Source organism: Schistocerca nitens, chromosome 5, assembly GCF_023898315.1.
Source record: "Schistocerca nitens isolate TAMUIC-IGC-003100 chromosome 5, iqSchNite1.1, whole genome shotgun sequence".
Taxonomy (NCBI): Eukaryota; Metazoa; Arthropoda; class Insecta; order Orthoptera; family Acrididae; genus Schistocerca; species Schistocerca nitens.
The window spans coordinates 549,771,544-549,793,454 of record NC_064618.1 but is presented as its reverse complement, the minus strand read 5'-3'; the positions used below and the strand labels follow the sequence as shown (position 1 = coordinate 549,793,454).

The 21,911-nt window shown below is 44.0% G+C and overlaps 1 protein-coding gene across 1 annotated transcript in view; it reads right to left on the bottom strand.

Moving 5' to 3' along the window:
- Positions 1 to 21,911, bottom strand: part of LOC126260572 (endothelin-converting enzyme-like 1) — a 398,875-nt gene that overhangs the window by 204,040 nt on the left and 172,924 nt on the right. The window contains exon 3 of the mRNA XM_049957907.1: positions 10,855 to 10,953. Coding sequence (XP_049813864.1) covers positions 10,855 to 10,953 — 99 coding nt within the window. The remainder of the gene's footprint in view (positions 1 to 10,854; positions 10,954 to 21,911) is intronic.

The following is a 21,911-nucleotide window of genomic DNA, read 5'->3' as shown; positions in this document are numbered from 1 at the left end:
TACCTGGGAAAGTGAAACCATCTAGTGGCAGATAGCGTAAGAGTGAACGGGTAATTGGTTGGGTGGTTGGTTTGTCGGTTGGCTGGCTGGTTTGGAGGAGGGGACCAAACAGCAAGGTCGTCGGTTCCATCGGATTAGGGAAGTATGGGGAGGGAATTCGGCCGTGCCGTTTCGAAGGAAACATTCCAGCAGTTGCCTGAAGCTATTTAGGGAAATCAAGGAAAACTTAAATCTTGATGGCTGGACACAGGTTTGAACCGCCGTACTCCCGATAGCGAGTCCAGTGTGCTGACCATTGTGACTGCATATCCCGAACGTTAACAAATGGTGAGTACGTATGTACAACTGAATTGAAGTTGGTTAATTGTATATCGTCAAAATATAAAAATAAGGTGAAAATTATGTACCTGAGCGTAAAAAGTAAGAGCGCCAAATTGTTGAAAACGATATAAAAGTTAAATTTTTTTTAAAGTGTGAAAAGTCATAAACGAGCCAATAGTCGTAAGTCGAATAAAAATGAACATAGCGACATAAATTATCCAAAAAAGAAAATAGTACTAACCAAAGACTGAAAAAATATAATTCCTTTTTAAAGGAAAGTCTGAAGAAATATTGGTGAGGTCTAAGCGCTATTTCCAAAAGAAATAATCATTTCGAAGATACATGTGGTTCAGCGTAGTTTGCCCGTTAAGGGTAGTGCAAAAATGGTTCAAATGGCTCTGAGCAGTATGGGACTTAACATCTGTGGTCATCAGTCCCCTAGAACTTAGAACTACTTAAACCTAACTAACCTAAAGACATCACACACATCCATGCCCGAGGCAGGATTCGAACCTGCGACCGTAGCAGTCGCGCGGCTCCGGACTGAGCGCCTAGAACCGCGAGACCACCGCGGCCGGCAAGGGTAGTGCACAATTTCTATTTCCTCTAATAAATTAAGGATACTGCCTTTATGGTGACGTTAAAGGAAACTCAAATTGGTATTTATGTCACCAAAAGAATGCCAATTAGATTTCAAATGACTAGATAAAGTGAACTTAGAATTATTAAGGTTTGACCGATGTAGAGGCATTGGCAATCATTGCACTTAATTTTATAAATGCCAGATCCGAAGTGGCGGTTGTGGGCCCTATCTCCGTGGTGACTATGTTGAAGACCAGTTCTGTTTGGTATACAAGATACATGATGGTGACATCCGTGTTAGTGTAATGGACGGTGGTGGTGTGATTAAGAAGTTTGATGAGTTACTCCCTCAGTGCCTTCTCAGGAAACTGTCTGACTCTTTTAATTGACTCATTTTGAAACGAAGTGGCGATCTCTGACAACACACTTTGACAAAAGTCATGGGACACCTCCTAATACCGTGTCTGACCTCCTTTTCCTCTGAGTCGTGAAGCAAGTCGCTGGAAGCCGCCTGCAGAAATGCTTCTATAGCCGTCCATAATTTCTGAAGTGTCGCAGGCGCAGGATTTTCTGCACGAACTAATTTCTCGATTATGTTCCATAAACTTTCGATGGGCTTCATATCGGTCGATCTGCGTAGGTCGATCATCCATTCGAATTGTTCACAATGTTCCTCAAACCAATCGCGAACAGTAGTGGCCCGCTGACATGGTGCACTGTCATGTATAAAAATTCCATCGTTGTTTGCGGACATGAAGTTCATGAAGGGCTGCAAATGATCTCCAAATAGCCTACCATAACCATTTCCAGTCAATGATCAGTTTAGTTGGACCAAAGCCCCCGTTCATTCTATGTAAACACAGACTACGCTATTAAGGAGTCACCACCAGCTTGCACAGCGCCTTGTTGACAACTTGTGTCCATGGCTTCGTGGAGTCTTTTCCACATTCGAACCTTAGCGTCAGCTCTTACTACCTGAAATCGGGACTCATCTGACCAGGACATGGTTCGGTTTCCCTGTTGTCTATGCCCCAACTGACGTCGTCAAGAGCCCGGAAGAGGCGCTGCAGGCGATATCGTGCTATTAATTATGGCACTCGAGTCAGTCGTCTGCTGCCCTAGCCCATTAACACCAGATTTCGCCGCACTGCCCTAACGGATACGCTCGTCGTGTGTCCCACATTGATTTCTGGGGTTACTGCCAGCAGTGTTGCTCGCCAGTTACGACTGACAACGCCAAGCAAACGCCGCTGCTCTCGATCGTTAAGCGAAGGACGTTGGCCACTGCGTTTTCCGCTGTGAGAGGCAATGTTTGGAATTTGGTGACACTCTAGACATAGTGGACCTCGAATTAGTGAATTCTCTAACGATTTTCGAAATGGAATGGCTCATGCGTCTAGCTCCAACTACCGTTCCGCATTCAAAGTCTAGTAATTCCGGTCGTGCGGCTATAATCAATTCGGCAACCTTTTCACAAGAATCACCTGAGTACAAACTATCCCACGACCTTTGTCACTTCACTAGACGTTAGTAACGATAAACTTCTATGCCAAGGTCGCTAATAGTAATCTTTGCTCTCGATAACCAGGTTCTGTAATCAAAGTTACCATTTTTAGATCTCGGGAGACAGGTTACTGCATGAGTCTTAAAGTAGCAGACACATGCACTAATCTGTCTGTCGTGATCTGAAGATGGTAACTTTAATTACCGAAACCGGCTATCGAGAACAAAGGTTACTATTAGCGACCTTGGCATAGAAGTTTATCTTCACTAATGTATTTAACTCTTTAGCTAAAAGGTAATCAGGAGAATTGATTGCGTTAACAGGCGATGTGATACGGGAACAGCTCTCATGGATCTTAAGTGTGCCATGCAAAGTGGGTGTCCTAGGATTCATAGCCACAAGTATTATTTAGGTTAACAAATTTGTTTTCTTATTTACTTTTTTTGGTTTCGGTAACTAATTTACCAATAGGATCGAAAGGGCAAACGAGTATATTATTAGAAGATAAAAATTCTTGAGTTTTTTGAATGTAATCAGTTTCATATAAAATAACATACGTACGGCCTTTGTCCGCCTATGTGATGATGGCTTGGATAAACTTAAATTTTTTGTTAATGCTACGTGAAGTGATTTGATCTTTTTTGAGAAATGGCAACCTTAGGGATTGTATGGAATCATGATTCTACCTATTCTGCTTTTTTAAATTCATAGGTAATAGCCATGTTAAAAGAAAGAGGACTGGATCGGCAGGAGCTCGGAGTGCGGAGCCGGCAGGGGTCGAATCCCGAGGCCTGGATACAGTGCACCCCACAAAATGATAGCCTTGAGAGCGCAGGTCGGCACCTTATCGGCCATTAGGACACGGTCTTCGACCGACTCAAATCTGTAATTTATCCACACCCTACTGACATGGTGCCCCTGTCCATTACTGTCACTACTAGCAGCATGTCTTTGTTTCCCGTAATAAGTCAAGCGTGTTGAGCATGCGCACTGAAGATATGCGTTTACAGAAAAGAGGGTCGCAACACCAAAAGGTAATTAATGTAGAGTAATGAACTTTCTGGAATGCATTTGTCTAGATAATATATTTGAGTGATTAACAATGCAGCATCACGTTAATATAAGGGCGAGATAAGACACTGAAAATGTGAAACGCTGATACATGAATAACAGTTGTAACCACTAGACTGTTGATCGGAAGCACTGTGTTCTACAGAAGCCAGATGTCAGGTTGTGCGATGATGTTCCATGCCTGTAGGCATTGGTCGGTCAATACAGGGGCAGTTAATGCTGTTTGTGGACGTCCCATATGTGCTCGATTTGAGACAGATCTGGTGATGGAACAAGCCAATGCAACATGTAGACACTCTGTACCAGTTGAGTTGCAACAGCGGTATGCGGGCCAGCGTATTCCTGTTGGAAAACACTTCCTGTAAAGCTGCTCACAAATGGTAGGAGGAAAGGTCGAAGCAGCAGATTGACGTACAATTTTGCAGTCAGGGTGTATTGGATAATCGCACGAGTACTGCTCCTGCTGTCATAGGAAATAGCACCCCAAACCATAATTCCCGGTACAGATCCAGTGTTTCTAGCATGCCGACAGGTTGGTTGTAGGCCCTCAACTGGCGTCCTAACTAACACACGGCCATCACTGGCACCGAGGTAGAACCAGCTTTTACCCGAAAACACAACAGACCTCCACCCTGCAGTCGAATGATCTCCATCTTGACACCACTGAACCCCCAAACGGCCGATGTCTGGGGCCAGTGGAATTCACGCTAAAGGGCGTCTGGTTCAAATGGCTCTGAGCACTATGGGACTCAACTGCGGAGGTCATTAGTCCCCTAGAACTTAGAACTAGTCAAACCTAACTTACCTAAGGACATCACAAACATCCATGCCCGAGGCAGGATTCGAACCTGCGACCGTAGCGGTCTTGCGGTTCCAGACTGCAGCGCCTTTAACCGCACGGCCACTTCGGCCGGCGATTTGTAACAGTTTGTTACGCCACTGTGGTACCAATGCTGCTCTAATTGCTGTTGCAGATGCAGCATGATGCACCAAAGTCATACACCGAGTACGACGGTAGTACCACGAGTGCTTCCGAAACCTGGTCTTCTTGCGATCGTATGTTCTCGTGACCACCATTGCAAGGAGTCATGTACAACGGCTACATTCCTACATTCATACCGCGTCTTTCAGTGATATCGCAAAAGGCACATTACACATTAGCCGTATTACACGAACTCTTTCAAACTCAGTGAAGCGTTGATAATGTCGCCTTTGTCACCTTAAAGGCATTCTTGACTAACGCCACCACACCACGTCCAATCTCAAAGGTAACTAATGCAAATGACGTTACAGTTTGTATTTAAACCAAACTTATTTGCACCCTCATTCTTACGCGACTGATGCGAAACATAAATAGAAATCATCTTTCAAATTCAGAAATACCCCTACTTTCCATTCGACTTTTCTCCGCCAATGTATATGTTCTTCCGAACATATACACAATACTGAAGTAGTTTTGTCAGCAACACTGATACCAACTCTTTCAATCTTTTCCCCGTTACCTCCGTAATGTTGTTCGCCACAAACGTTACGTCGATGACGGCTTATTTCTCTACAGTGGTACCAAAGAAGTACAGCAGCACCACCAGGATCTGGAAACGATGAACCCCAATATTCAATTTACAGTAGAGCATCACTATAATTTTACATTACCTTTTTTAGATTTAAGAATCATTTTGCAAACAATAAGGTAGCCCAGAACATTTTTTAGAAAAGAAACTACGACTGACAGTATAATTCACAGATCATCGAATCAGCTGCAGAAATATAACAGGGCAATGGTGCACCGTGCTATTCAAGTATTCGTTAGAGAGCAGGAATATAAAAATGGACTTGAAATTAATGAGTACGTGACCAGTTGTAATGGATTCCCAATTGAGGATGTGGAGCCACTCATTTAGCAAATGCAACAGGAAGGATTTCATAGTAAACCCCACGGGCTTACCCTGACACCCATTGATGAGTACATTCCGCGTAATTCGTACTGTAAACATCCTATCTACTACTATGTCAGATGAGGTTCGCTGCAAGCTCAAAAAAGCTCGTGCTACAGAGGCGTTTTGTATACCAAACAGAACTGGTCTTGAACATAGGAACGATGAAGCTAGGACCCACAACCGTCATTTGGGCTCTGGCATTTATAAAACTAAGTGCAATTATTGCCTCTATATCGGTGAAACAAGGCGCACCTTAATAATTGTGAGTCGACTTTATATAGTCATTTTAAAGCTAATGGGCACTGTTTTGGTGACATAAAAACCAATTAGGGTTTCATTTAACGTCACCATAAAGGTGGTATCCTTAATTTATTAGAGGAAATAAGAAATTATGCGCGATCCTTAACGAGGAAACTACGCTGAAGCACGTGTATCTTCTAAATAATTATTTATTTTTGAAATAGTGCTCAGACCTTACTAATATCCGCCTCATACGTTCCTTTCAAAGGAATTGTATTTTTCTTTTATTTCTTTAATTTTAGTCTCTATTTAATACTATTTTCCTTTGTGGATAATTGATGTCGCCATGTTAAATTTTAACTTTTGTATCATTTTTAATAGTTTGGTGCTTTTACTGTCTACGCCCAGGTACATAATTTTCACCTTATTTTTATATTGTGACGATGTACATTTAATCATCATCTATTCGGTTGCGTGTTATGTATTCACCATTTGTTAACGTTCGGGCAAGGCAGTCACTTCCTACGCTATTCGCCAGTAGCTGGTTTCACTTTCCCATGTGATATTACGGTCGGTAGTTTTCTTTCGCGGCTGCCTTCTACCACCGCGTCATTCCGTATCTCGATCTCACGTGCGGCTGTTGGCTGCCCGCAGCCTGGTGTTCACAGTGTGCGGCGGCCACGTGCCTCACGGCACGGTGTTTGACGATATTCTCTGTGTATTTCCTTCCTCTTTTTGCTCCCTTAACCACTCACTTTTCGTAGCTTATTTTGTGGCTATCTGGTGCGACACCCGTTTTCATTCTGACTAACCCGACGGTATAAGCCTCATATTTGTAGTTGGGCAGTGAATCCCCACCATTATTATAACAAATAATAAATAAATGTTAAGTACCATAATTTTTTAATATATTTTTTCCTTTTCCTTTTTCCAGTCTCGTACACAATAAGATGGGTTTATAAGTAACCGAAGTCGGTCGTGATTATGTAGGAATAAAACTATATCTAACTTTAGCAGTTAATTATCTGATTCTACTATGAAGCTCAGTTGCGGACGCCCTTCTAACGAAAATTTCGATAACCTCATACACTCTCTTCTTGCACGTCTAGCAGCTGTCCGCACTGCAATAGGTGGTTATTCAGGCTTTTGGCAGGTGGTCACACTAATGTAAGCGGTCAGTGTGACTTCCTCATAATGTCGCACTGCGAAATAAGATAGTTTGATGAAGCTTGGGCCAAATATAGAGAGAACTGCTACAGCATAGCACAGAAACTAACTGAAGAAATACGCAATAAGACGAACAGAAATGACACATTTATTCATGACATTACGATTTTTGGTGGTTTGCTAGACATTACAAAAAGGTGTGTGATGAGCAGTGACGGCTATGCATGCTCTACGAGGGTGTTCCCGTGCTGGCCACAAGGCAGGTAACGAGTTCTTGTCGTAGGCCCTTCTATTCCTCCACCAGTGAGTTTGACGACTGCTGTCTGGTCGTTAGTGAATGTGAACATCTGCAGTACGTATCCCTAACGCATCCCTCACCTGCTCGACGGAATTTCCATAGGGGAACGAGCAGTCCAATCCATTTGCCTAATATCCACTGTCCAAGAGCTCACCCATCCACGGAGTTCGGTGTGACTCAGCATATTCATCCATAAAAATGAAGTCAAAGCCAAATGCACCCCTGAAAAGACGGACAGGGTTGCAGTAACGTTGATCTATGAGTGTACCGTGTTCAGAGGCTTGGGGTTAGTACACCCATGCAACATTATGCCTCCCCATTCCATAACCCCTGAACGACCACAACGATGTCTGATTATATTCCTGGGTGCATTACGTATTCCTACTTCTCGCTATATGAGGGTTCGTTCAGAATCACTACTCAGACCGAATATGCTCTCAGCCGTCCGGTATGGCCGAGCGGTTCTAGGCGCTTCAGTCCGGAACCGCGCGACCGCTACGGTCGCGGATTCGAATCCTGCCTCGGACATCGATGTGTGTGATGTCCTTAGGTTAATTAGGTTTAAGTAGTTCTAAGTTCTAGGGGACTAATGACCTCAGATGTTAAGTCCCATAGTGCTCAGAGCCATTTGAGACATTTCTGAAGTTGTCAAAACGAACCAGTATCTTCCTTTCCTGACTTCTAAGCTTCCAGTACCAACGCCTTATTTCAACTCCAAAGAGTTTGGTGGCCACCCAGGAGTCTTTGTTAGCATTATAGTGCATAGTCAGATTTTTTAGATGCTTAAAACATCTAGGATTTTTTGATTTACCTATAACGAGAAATTTTTTTTCTCAGTTCCATCTTTGTTAGCGCAAACCAGAACTGTCAGTCGTTCCTTAGGTAAGTTGCCACCAAAATATCTTTCGCCCTTGAGTTTCAGAGTTTCGTCAGGTGTACAAGTCTCGTCTGCATTCAGGATGTCACAGTCTGCACATCCTTCACGATTTGTAGGCTACACGGTAGTTCCAGTATTCGCGCTGTTGGTTTCACCGCTAAGTTTAGGAAAAGTAATGCCGTGACGTTGCTTGAATCTGTCAATCAGTGCCACTGCTGCACACTAATTCCTCATCTTTCTCTTTCTTGGCAAATTCTTCTGCTTTCTCCACAAGGTGGGGTCCACTAATGGTTCAACGATGCTTCTCCGTTGCTTAAACTACTTAAGCAGCGCTTCATCCACGACACTCCGAGCAGCTTTTCGAAACCGCTTAATTTTAGATCCATTTGGTCACACGCAGTAACAATTTTTATCCTTGCTCTTGCAAATCGTTTGGATGCGGATTTACGAGGCCAAATTGACGACACGTCACCTGTTTAGTTCCATTCTCCATTTCCCGAATCACTTTTACTTTTTCATCCACAGTTAAAATTTTTCTTTTACTGACCATGCTGTTCTAAAATATGTGCGCTTCGTAACAAATTGTTATGGACACTGATATCACGCGTACTGTTGACGAGTTCTGTGACTTTCACCACTACTGTAGTTTGAAAGCGCTACGGTAACAACGAGGTGAGGCGTCTGTACTACACCTGTTGTTGACGGAAGGGCAGAGAGAGGAATATGCTAGGTTGCCATATTGAAAAAACAATTTCCTTCTACGGTGCACCGATTTTTGAAAAATCTTGTTGCTAACTCAGGCTGAAAACGACGTAATATACGAGGCACACGCATGTATAGTTTTCGTATTAAGCAAGGATGAGAAATATGTTCCTTACGAGGAATACGGCTGTATAATACACTACTGACCATTAAAATTGCTACACCACGAAGATGACCTGCTACAGATGCGAAACTTAGCCGACAGGAAGAAGATGTTGTGATATGCAAATGATTAGCTTTTCAGAGTATTTACAAAAGGTTGGCGCCGGTGGCGACACCTACAACGTGCTGACACGAGGAAAGTTTCCAACAGATTTCTCATACACAAACAGCAGTTGACCGGCGTTGCCTGGTGAATCGTTGTTGTGATGCCTCGTGCAAGGAGGAGAAATGCGTACCATCACGTTTCCGACTTTGATAAAGGTCGGATTGTATCCTATCGCGATTGCGGATTATCGTATCGCGACATTGCTGCTCGCGTTGGTCGAGATCCAATGACTGTTAGCAGAATATGGAATCGGTGGGTTCAGGAGGGTGATAAGGAACACCGTGCTGGATCCCAACGGCCTCGTATCACTAGCAGTCAAGATGACTGGCATCGTATCCGCATGGCTGTAACGGATCGCGCACCCACGTCTCGATCCCTGAATCGAAGATGGGGACGCTTGCAAGACAACAACCATCTACACGAACAGTTCGACGACAGTTGCAGCAGCATGGACTACCAGCTCGGAGACCACGCCTGCGGTTACCCTTGATGCTGCATCACAGACAGGAGCGCCTGCGATGGTGTACTCAACGACGAACCTGGATGCACGAATGGCAAAGCGTGATTTTTTCGGATGAATCCAGGTTCTGTTTAGAGCATCATGATGGTCGCATCCGTGTTTGGCGACATCGCGGTGAACGCACATTGGAAGGGTGTATTCGTCATCGCCATACTGGCGTATCTCCCACGTGATAGTATGGGGTGCCATTGGTTACACGTTTCGGTCACCTCTTGTTCGCACTGACGGCACTTTGAACAGTGGACGTTACATTTCAGATGTGTTACGACCCGTGGCTCTAACCTTCATTCGATCCCTGCGAGACCCTACATTTCAACAGGATAATGCACGACCGCATGTTGCAGGTCCTGCACGGGCCTTCCTAGATACAAAAAATGTTAGACTGCTGCCCTGGGCAGCACATTCTCCAGATCACTCACCAATTGAAAACGTCTGGTCAATGGTTGCCGAGCAACTGGCTCGTCACAATACGCCAGTCACTACTCTTGATGAACTGTGGTATCGTGTTGAAGTTGCATGGGCAGCTGTACCTGTACACGCCATCCAAGTTCTGTTTCACTCAATGCCCAGGCGTATCAAATGGTTCAAATGGCTCTGAGCACTATGGGACTCAACTGCTGAGGTCATTAGTCCCCTAGAACTTAGAACTAGTTAAACCTAACTAACCTAAGGACATCACAAACATCCATGCCCGAGGCAGGATTCGAACCTGCGACCGTAGCGGTCTTGCGGTTCCAGACTGCAGCGCCTTTAACCGCACGGCCACTTCGGCCGGCCCCCAGGCGTATCATGGCCGTTATTACGGCCAGAGGTGGTTGTTGTTCTGGGTACTAATTTCTCAGGATCTATGCATCCAAATTGCGTATAAATGTAATCACATTTCAGTTCTAGTATAATATATTTGTCCAATGAATACCCGTTTATCATCTCCATTTCTTCTTGGTGTAGCAATTTTAATGGGCAGTAGTATAGAAATCACAAGGTTATAGACGAGTTTTCGTAGTAGCTGGGGTCGTTAAAAGGAAGTTCGACTGTATTCTATTAAACAGGAGACTCCGTGTAGACAACCGAAAACACGTATTGTGTCGTAATAATATTCTACAAAGCGACAAAGCGCCTCGTGCGCCAACATAAGCAATAGACGACACGGACAGGCATGCAGGAAGCCGTACGCAAGGCAGGCAGAAGCGGGAGAAAGCCGGAGCGAGCGGGCAGGCGCCTCCTTACGGGAGGGAAGCTGGCGGCTTGCGGGGGTAGCGTGCGGGGGCGGCGTCTAGCGGCGGGGGCGGTGGCGGGGGTGGGCTCACTCTGGCGGGCGGGTGCCGAGCTGCCGCGTGACGAGACGCAGCTGCGTTGGAAGGCCGCCAGCGGCGCGAACACGCCCTCCGTCGCCTCCGACAGCAACTCTGCAACACAACGAAAACACGCCGCTCACAACACGCTTGTGAGTATAAACGGTACCACTACTGACCACCGCGACATTAGTGCCGCCTAGTGGTGTTGTGGGCATGTGGTGCGGTAAGTTATGTAAACAAATGGAACAGAGGCAAATATTGAATCGCAGATGCGGATATCCACTCTCATAAGACGCTTTGACAAAGAAAAGATTGTGAATTAAAAAAAAAAAAAAGAAAAAAAAACAATTCGTGTTTTCTGCTGTCAGCCCATCGACAGGTATGCGTGACTGAAATTTTTGTGGGATCAAAGATTTTAAACTAGTACACCATCGAACATCTCAGCTGAGTTTCAAAGATACAAATCATCAGTGATTGATTTAAGACTAAAGTGAGAGGAAATATTTAAGTAAAAATGTTGTGAAACTATTTAGCTTAGATAAAGTATGTGAGACATTACATACTGAACTATGTGACAAATTACATTTGTTTTGAGAAGAAAAATTAAGTTGAGTAACGTTTAGTATACTTCGGCGACATGTTCCAAGCGGACAACTGAACAAGATAAATTTGCTTTTAGTATTACAAAAAGGCGAAATATGAGTGAAACAACTGTAATTATACAAAGTAAAATTTTAACAGGATGCGTAAAACTTCGCTAACGGCCTTGCCGCAGTGGTAACACCAGTTCCCGTCAGATCATCGAAGTTAAATGCCGTTGGGCTTGTCTTGGAATTGGGTCTTCCGAGTGCTGTTGGAAAGTGTGGTGCGATCAGGCCTTGTGAGGCCAACTGAGAAGCGTCCTGATTGAGGAGTAGCGACACCGGTCGCGAAAACTGACAACGACGTAGAGAGCAATGTGCTGACCCCATGACCCCCGTATCCGCATCCGGCAACAACACAGACTGAGGAAGACAAGGCGACCGGTCGGTGCCGCTGGGCCTTCAAGTCTTGTTCGAGCTGGCTTTTTTTGTTTCAAGTAAAACTACAGTAATTGCAATAAAGGAAACATGTGGCATGTGAATTGGAGGGGTAATTTACAAAGTATCTGCAGTTAGTAGTGGCGAGTAAGGTAACCTACCTTATATGCAGTCTAAAATGGATCTTCAGTGATTATAACACGTCGAGATAACGTGCGGTTTGATTTTAAAAGGCTTATTTACTACAAACCTTTGTATAATGTGCTACATTTTATCCACTAACATAACTTGGCGTGAGGTTCCAACTCAAAATGAACCCGTTTTATAAAAAAATTCTGAAGATCAGAAGATGACAGCAAAGTCCATCGAAACCGGTTCTCGTAAATACACAAAATATTTATGCGATCTTGGCTTTAGAGAGTTTTTACTAATTGTATCTTTTTTTAAGTACTAAGCTTGGGTAGTGGAAATTAGTCATTTCCATTATTTGAAGGTAGCTCATCTTCCTCTCTTGGTAGCTATTATATTCGACTTCTTGTTACACCTTGTAACAGTGGCCACCTTTAAGCAGGTAGTCTCAAAAAGTAGGCTCCTTGCAGACTAACACATCAGTGTCGCGTGTGTTTTCGTTCACAATGTACAAAATATTCTACTGAGAAGCAGCAGAACAGTCAATAATTGAAAACAGGAGATTGTTATCATTCGTCATCTGCGGAGGAGTATCTCGGAGCATTCGCGTGCTGCTGTCCTCAGCAACGATGGTAAGGGCTGATACACGGTAATACGATGAGTAAGCGACAAGACATTTCACGTTCACATCTTACCGCGGAACGTAGAGGTCGGGAGTTTGCCCGTTCTGTAAAGCAGGATAGGTAGCGACCTCTGGATTTAGCAATCACGAAAGCGTCATTGAGACACTTAGCCAACTCCAGTACCACAAGCTTCAAGACAAACGTTCTGCATCACAGTGAGGCCTCGGTGTAGTCTGCTGTTAAAGTTCCGAGAGCGGACGTCCCTAGAAGACTCAACCAATATATTCATACCTTCTGCCTACATCCCGTGAAAAGACCATGAAGATAAAATTAGAGGGATTCGAGCCGCTACGGAGGCTTACCAGCACACACTCTTGCCCCGAACTATAAGCGACAGGAACGGGAAAACAGGGCAGTAATTCAGGTACACAAACTACCCTCTGCCACATTCCGAAAGGTGACTTGCGGAATATATACTCACGTGACAAACGTCATGGGATACCTCCTAATATCGTTTAGAACCACCTTTTGACCGGCGTAGTGCAGCAAGTTACGTGGCATAGGTTCAATAAGTCGTTGAAAGTTGCACTGCAGAAATATTGAGCCATACTACTATCTCTGTAGCCGTCCATAATTGCGAAAGTATTGTCGGTGCAGGATTTTCTGCGCGAAATGGCTTCTTCATTATGTTCCATAAATGTTCAGTGGGATTCATATCGACTGATCGCTGTGGCCAAATACTTCATTCGAATTGTCCAGAATGTTCTTCAAACCAATCGCGAACAACTGTGGCCCGGCGACATGATGCATTGTCATCCACAAAAATTTCATCGATGTTTTGCAACAAGTAGTCCGTGGATGGCTTCCAATGGTCTCCATGCAGCCGAACATAACCAATTCCAGTCAATGATCGGTTCAGCTGGATCAGAGGACCCAGTATATTCCATGTAACGACACCGTACGCTATAATGGAGCGACCATCATCTTGCCCAGTGCCTTGCTGACAAATTGTCCATGGCATCGTGGGGCCTGGGCCACACTCGAACACTACCATCTGCTCTTAACAACAAAAATCTGGACTCATCAACTAGACCATAGTTTTCCAGTCGTCCAGGGTCCAAGCGATGTTGTCACGAGCCCAAGAGAGAAAGAGGCTGAAGGCGATATTGTGCTCTTAGCGATGGCACTCGCCTCGATATTCTGCTGCCATAGTCCATTAATGCCAAATTTCGCCGCACTGTCCTAACGGATACGTTCGTCGCACATCGCACATTGATTTATGCGGTTGTTTCAAGCAATGTTTCTTGTCAGTTAGCAATGACAACTTTAAGCAAATGCCCCTGCTCTAGGTCGTTAAGTGACGGTCGTCCCCACTGCGCCGTTCGTGATAAGAGGTAATGCCTGAAATTTGGTATTTACGGCACGCTCTTGACACTGTGGATCTCTGAATACTGCATTCCTTAACGATTTCCGAAATGGAGTGCCCTATGCTTCTATCTCCAACTGACACTCCGCGCTCAAAGTCCGTTAATTTCCGTCGCCCGGCAATAATCACTTCGGGAACCTTTTCACATGACTCGCCTGAGCACAAATGACAGCTCCGCCAATGCACTGCCCTTTTGTACCTTGTGTACGCTATAGTAACGCCGCCTTTGTATTGTATATCGCTATCGCACGACTTTTGTCATCTCAGTGTAAATATAGGTCTGGTGACAGACTAGACAGACTGCAAAGCTGGTGCAGTCACAAGCGTTTCGAAGCGCACAGTTGAGCGCATATTTTTGAAAATGGATCTCCACAGCAAACGACCACTACGTGTCTTCGTAACGAGTCAATGATACTGCAATTTTCGATCACAGTGGGCAAAAGTAACAGATATTGGACCGTATATAAGTGGAAAATCGTCGGCAAATCGGATGAGTCGTGTCCGAGTACACCATCATCCAGGCGAAGAGGTGCCCTTAGCATCACTGTGCCATGGGCGCAGTCCAGTGGAGGCAATGTTATGCTATGAGGGCCATGCACCTGTGCTTACAATGCACAGATGGGGACTACATGACCATTACTGCGGGCTTACTGTATCGCTTCATGCGTGATGCCTTCCACAACGGCAGTGGCATCTTCCAGCAGGATTACGGTCCTCGTCACGTGGTCAAAATCGCCCTATAGTGGTCTGAGAAGCACAATAGCGAACTCAGTTTGTTGTCTTGGCCACCAAATTTGACTCATATGAACCTGATGGAACGCATGTGAGACCCTTTTGGGCACCAACTTCTGGGCCACAAATCACCGGTCCATAATTTACAGGAACTATGTGACCTGGGAGTAGACATCTAGTTATACACACCTCAGGAAATCTGCCAAAGACGTGTCGAAACCATGCCATGCAGAACCGCTGCTGAATTTAATTCCAAGAGTAGGCCAACACAATATTAACCAACTGGTTATAATCTTTTGAATCATCAGTGTATGTAAACTTAATATCAAACAGCGGCTGCTACTATCCGCTGTGGGAGACGTATTTTAATCTGACCACGAGTCTGTAGCTGGCGGCGAATGCTGCAATGCTCCCTTCCTCATTTGAGCCGTGGACGGCTGGCGTTGTTGCCGTTTGTTCTTTGGCATTTTGTCACAATCGAATGGCGTCTTATTTCTCCCTGAGTTACTACCATAACGAGTTGCTGACTTTGTCAGTGGCAGCAGCAGCGCTTATCGATACTAGCACTGCTGTACCATCTTTGCTGTGAGCGCTATATTTCTGTGTGGTTGGGTGTGTGGCAGTTGGTCCGTTGGGACAGAGCAGTGAGGATGTCTCCGCAGCATGAGGTCAGGCCGGGACCGCTGGAGGCATGCGTGCGCCATCGGACTGTGAGGCACTAGCTGCGAGAGCTACAAAGTTCGTTGCCCACCGAACCTGGACACTGACTTTGGGTGACCAGTTAACCTGTTATGGAAGCTCAACTGCTGTGACATCTCTTCATGCATTCCCAGTTGTTGCTTCCTGGGCCATTCCGGCTAGCAGCTTCAGCTCTGCTCTGTCCTAACTACGATGTGAAATAGGTATTTGTGGGCGAGATCTAATGACTTTCATAATACTAATAATAACGACCATAATAGTATTCTTATTATTATTATTGTTGTTGTTGTTGTTGTTCTTATAGATACAAATAATACCACAACCTAAACGCTATAGCACAATAATACTTTGGTTTATTCCACACTATACGTATGCGTTATTTTCATTTAAGCTACGCGTTAAGCATTGTGCGTGGGATACGCTTCAAAATACTCACTAATGTCCCAGAAAACATCGGGTGCGTCGCCGATTCGTCTTTCCACGACACGCTATACCTGGAAACCTCCCTCAGTTCTTAAACGCAATTCTGTACGTCTAAAGAAAAGCGTTGGAATTCGTTGTGGATACATCCGTTGGGTCTCAGCTGCATTGCGGTCCGTCTCCCCATAGACCAGTATCATATCGCTGTAGTCTTCGCTGGAATAGATGGCAGTTGTTACCTGTTAGACTGTAAGACCTGACTCGAACTACAAACAGACGGCCACGCAAACTTATCAGAGCGGAACTAGGAAGAAAACTCACTCAACTGGCGGCACAGCCCTCTGGAGGTTCGCAAGTACATGCACTTCCCCTTTGGACAGCAGATGACTAGGTACCGCTTCTTGCGCTAACGTATGCGGGAAACATAGAACTACAAAGAACGGCTTGCTTGGGCCACCTATCTGATAACATGGGAAGATCCATGAGGCTATTCCCGAATGGTGTTGCTGTACACAGAGAAGTCACAACACTTGAAAATTGTAGCGAAATGCAGGAAGACCAACAGAGGTTCGACACTTCGTGCAGTTGACCGTCAACATAAACAAATGTAACGTTCTGCGCATTAATAGAGAGAAAGGCCCGTTATTGCATGATTACACGATTGCAGAACAATCACTGGAAGCAGTCTGATGCATAAAATGTCCAGCAGTAACCTACGGGTAAATGTAATGTGAAAAGACCACATAAAACTAGTTGCAGTTAACGCTGATGCCTGACTGAGATTCATTGGGAGAATCTTCGGGAAGTGTAGTCCACCCACAAAGGAGTTATCTTACAACCATCTCGTTCCACCAGCACAGTCTACCATCCATACCAGATAGGATTGATAGAGGAAAGAGAAAAGATACAACAAAGAGCAGTAGGTTTGGTTCAAAAATGGTTCAAATGGCTCTGAGCACTATGGGACTTAACATCTGTGGTCATCAGTCCCCTAGAACTTAGAACTACTTAAACCTAACTAACCTAAGGACATCACGCACGTCCATGCCCGAGGCAGGATTCGAACCTGCGACCGTAGCAGTCACGCGGTTCCGGACTGAGCGCCTAGAACCGCACGGCCACCGCGGCCGGCACAGTAGGTTTGGTTACAGGTTAATTTAGTAAGCGCGAGAGCGTCACGGAGAGGTCAGTCAGCACCAGCGGCGAACGACTCAAAAGAGGCGTTCTGCATTGTGGTGTGGTTTAGCGTTAAATTTTCGAGAGCATATGTTCCTTTGGAGAGTCAACCAATAGAATCTTTCCTTCTGCGGATGTCTCTTGATAATACCATGAAGATAAAATTAGGGGCATTCGAGCCACATGGAGGCTTACCAGGAATCGCTGTCCCCACGAAAATTCGCGGCTAGAACAGGAAAGTGGGGAAGTGACTCTGGTATACAAACTATCCTCTGCTGATCTGCGGAGCACAGGTGTAGATGTACAAGAAGATCAGTGTTTTACATGCCATGGACAACTAGGTTATCTCAAATAGACGACAATCTCGAATAGGAGAATGAAACTAGCTGTGTCCTTTCAAAGGAACCATAGTAGCAAGGGATTTCGGGGAAATATAGAAAACATACATCCGCAGGAGCACAGCATTGTATGGTAGTGAAACATGGACGGTGAGACAACCGGAACAGAAGAGAATCGAAGCATTTGAGATGTGACGCTACAGACGACTGTTTGGATTGATACAGTAAGGAATGAGGAGGGTCTGATCAGAATCGGAGAGGAAAGGAATATATGGAAAACACTGACAAGAAGAAGGGACAGGATGTGTGTTAAAACATCACGGAATATTTCAATAATGAGATTTTCACTCTGCAGCGGAGTGTGCGCTGATATGAAACTTCCTGGCAGATTAAAACTGTGTACCGGACCGAGATTCGAACTCGGGACTTGGCCTTTCGTGGGCAAGTGCTGTACCATCTGAGCTATCCAAGCACGACTCACGACCCGTCCTTATAGCTTCAATTCTGCCAGTACCTCGTCTCCTACCTTCCGAACTTCACAGAAGCTCTAGAGCTTCTTGCTTGGATAGCTAAGATAGCAGAGCACTTTTCCGTGAAAGGCAAAAGTCCCGGGTTCGAGTCTCGGTCGGGCACACAGTTTTATTCTGCCAGGAAGTTTCACCACGGAATAACTTGCATGGTTCAGAGAGAGCTGTACGTGGTAAAAACTGTAGAGGAAGACGGAGATTGGAATACATCGAGCAAATAATTGAGGACGCATATTGCAAATGCTACTTTGAGATGAAGAGGTTGGCACAGGAGAATTTGTGGCGTGCCGCATCAAACTTGTCAGAAGACTGACCACAAAAAGAAAAAAAATCTGCACGATCGGACAGATTTGAACCATCACTCTCCATAATATGAGTCCAGTGCCTCACCACTGCGTGACCTAGGGCAGGCCATAGGCACGAGTCCCGACAATCTGTTGCCTGCTGTCACGCCTTCATGAACATGTCCCACTATTCCCTTCACCATAAAGGCTCCACAGCGCTTCTCTCGTTGCTTTAAACTCATGCCACTCCTAAACCCTGAAATTATAACCGAGATCTACCCCCCCCCCCCGGTATCTGTGATACGCCACTCTACTCCAACCATCCATCCGCCCCAAATGATGGCTCTAACCTACCCTTTCTCTGTGCAGCTAAAATCCCATCCGCCTCACAATACTACGGTAATAAAGCAACCGTTAGCACTTACCCACACACAAACCCAATGTATTTCGTATATCTCCTCCAGTTTTATACCGTCATCCAACCATTTCGCTGAATACAAATCGACGCGCAAGTCGCCGAAGTGGCGTCAAATCGAAAGACTTGCACCCGGCGAACGGTCTACCCGACGAGAGGTCCTAGTCACACGACATTTACTTTTTTTACTGAATACAAAAAAAATGCAAACCGTAGTGTCACATCTTTCGCTGCATCACTTTTTTTATTTTCATGATTTTTTATTTTATTTTATTATTTTTTTTTCTCAAGAGCGGTAGAACGAATGCTGAAAGCCCGCTCTCATCAGAGGTAAGGTAAATGAGAAAAAAAAGAAGCTTAAAATCGCAGCCGCCAGTCGTGAGTGAATAAAGGCTCATACTACCAATGTGGAAGATGAATATGTCATTTATGTCATTTAGTTTTCCCATTGCCGAAGCATTTTTCTTCCTGAAGGTGTTGTCCTAACGAGTGACGATTTCATTCTTTTCCATTCCAGGCTACGTATCGCCTAGTGTTTCATACATTCAGTCAGAATACTTCCATAGTTTTCTTCAGTATAAGAACTCCGTTCTGGACTTCGGAAAACATTTTCACCCCTGCGGGAGGCAACTGGATTCCTGCTGTTTCTTGTTTCGTTTATGGTGTGGAGTGGACCTAGTGTCCGACGTTGCATCCAGAGTAGCAAAGCGGTGCTCAATATCGGTTGATTTCTGTTTTAAAGCGGCCCGAGCACTGAGAGAGAAATTCGATATCATATTTTCTGTTGATGACCATTACACAAAAGTTAAATTTTTTGTATTCAAAAATTCATCGCAGCTGCAGATCCTATTGCATTGAAAATTATAAAAGTTAAATTCATTTTGCACAAAATTTTCTCGCAGTTAAATCGCTACTCTCTCATCAGATATTCCTATAATGGTAGTTATTTTGATGCAAATTAGGTTGCTGCTCTTCAGTTATCAGACTGTGCACTTTGTCAATATACTCATCTATAGTTCAAATCTTTATGTGATATCACCACTAATAAAATTATAACACGCTTTAAGTAAACGGTTCCTCTGTTTACTGTTTTCTCTTGACGTTTTTCTTCAGCAATGCTGTATAGTGTGTACGATGTGCTTTCTTATTTTTAGTTATGATTGCTGAACATTTAAACGCTTCATTTGGTTTCTTTCCTCAAAGTACTGCAATACATATTCCTCGATTAGATATACAGTTTGAGGCCTAGCTGACTACATTTCTCGCTCGTACATCGGCCTCTTTTTTGCCGTTATATTCACTGAGGAAAGAATGGAGTATAGGGTTCAACATCCTGTCACCGATAAGGTCACTGAGAACGGTGTTCAAGCCTAGATTTGGTAGGATGGAGAAACCAGACGTCCACGTCCTTAACGAAAGAACTATCCCTCGTGTTCGCCTGAAAGGATTTAGAAAAACCACAGAAAACTTAAATCAAGATGGCCTGATACGGGATACGGGACTTGTACCACGTTGCGCATTCACTTTACATATATCGACTGATCAAAAAGTAACAGAAAAAGCGAAAATAAAGAATTCAAAAAGTGTCAACAATACGACAACGCACATTTGACGGAAATATATATAAAGTCTTGTCAGCAGCAAATAAATACAGAAAAGTTTAGTTTTTCATCAAGGTAGTCATGAAGATTTAGTAGGTGCAGAGGCTCTGTTCTGCTGTGTTATTTCATTTTCCGCTTGGAACAGACGATCGATAACACGAGATTTTCACATAACAGAAGAATTCGCACAATTTTCAGATTTATACGTCGTTGGACGAACTACTGACTCGAATAAACCGAAAAGAATAAAGTTCTATATATTTGGGAACTTTCGGGCAAAAACTTTATCTCATGTTTCAATTCCCTTCTGTTTGCTTTTTCTGTTCCTGTTATTTTTCATCACCCTTAATGACGCCAAACAATATCGATTTAGCTAATAATACCGTAGAATGGAGTGTGTTAACATAATGTGTAAAGCCGTTCCTGTACAAATATGAAACATATCGTCTCCGAACGCTGCGTCACAACCCACACGGCGAGAGCTGCGCTACGGCCTACACGTGCCCCTGTGTACTCTTGGAACCTCATTATAAACTCCATGCCTCTCGTGTGATCTGCACTTAACTCACTGATGCGCGAGCCGCCACAAGAACTGATGTAAAATTAGCACCGCGAATTTCCGGTCTGATGAAGTTTGCGGCACTTCCACGGAATTTAATACGGCGATCTAATTGTTCAACTAGACTAGGTGTTTGAAGATGATGTTACGCGTAACTACGATACTTCAGAAAGGCGATCAGTGTCAACGATACACGACATGTAGCAGTGCCGGCGCTTAAAAAATGACCTTTTCTTCTAGCGGCATAATATCTGATATGAATGAATAAACTCGTAAGTGGCAACATAAAGAAAGTAAAAACAAGTAACGAAGAAATACTTTAAAACTGGTGCTATCGGAACACGAATGTTGAAGGATGCAACGAAAATGATACGTAAACATTTTTTACAGATACGTTCTTAGCAGCGAGCGAGGTGACGAATACAAATAAATAAATTTAATATAGTGCATAGGCGAAGGAAAGTGAAAGTATGATGACATTTATCATAAGGTGACTAGAAAATAACATTTACAAGACGCTTATCGCTGCTATCAAAACACACACACACACACAAATCAGAAATTGGCGTGTCGACAAGTTAATGGGTTGTTACAGGAGTTTATCAAATGAAAGGAAGGGAAAAACCACTTTTAGTACATTCAGATAATGCACCAAATAGCTACCTTCATAAACGATTTAAAAACACCTGTCTCACAGATTAGTATTTTTTTCACTTTCATAAAGAGTTAAACAGAATCCGAAAATAAAATAGCAATACATTCATTTGGAAACCAGGAAATATTATTCAAAGAACTTTAAATTTTCTCGTTTTGTTTTTTCGATTTTACGAGTACAAAACGGAAAATTAGACAAAACTCTCTAGTCAAAAGCATACGGTGTAAAAAGTTTAGTTTCATTGCAAATGATTTACTGTTGTGTCAAAAAGATCACCATGCGCTACATTTTGTATCGTAAACATTATAATTGCCAATGGAAACTGAGAATTGAAAGCAAAGTGCTTTGCTTTACTCCAGAATTGTTTTCCTCCCGCAAACAATTCTGGAATAGTATTTTAGTTCAGTAAACAAATGAGTATCCACTGGAAATGACATAACTGCACTGAAATATGTTTTTGGGTGTA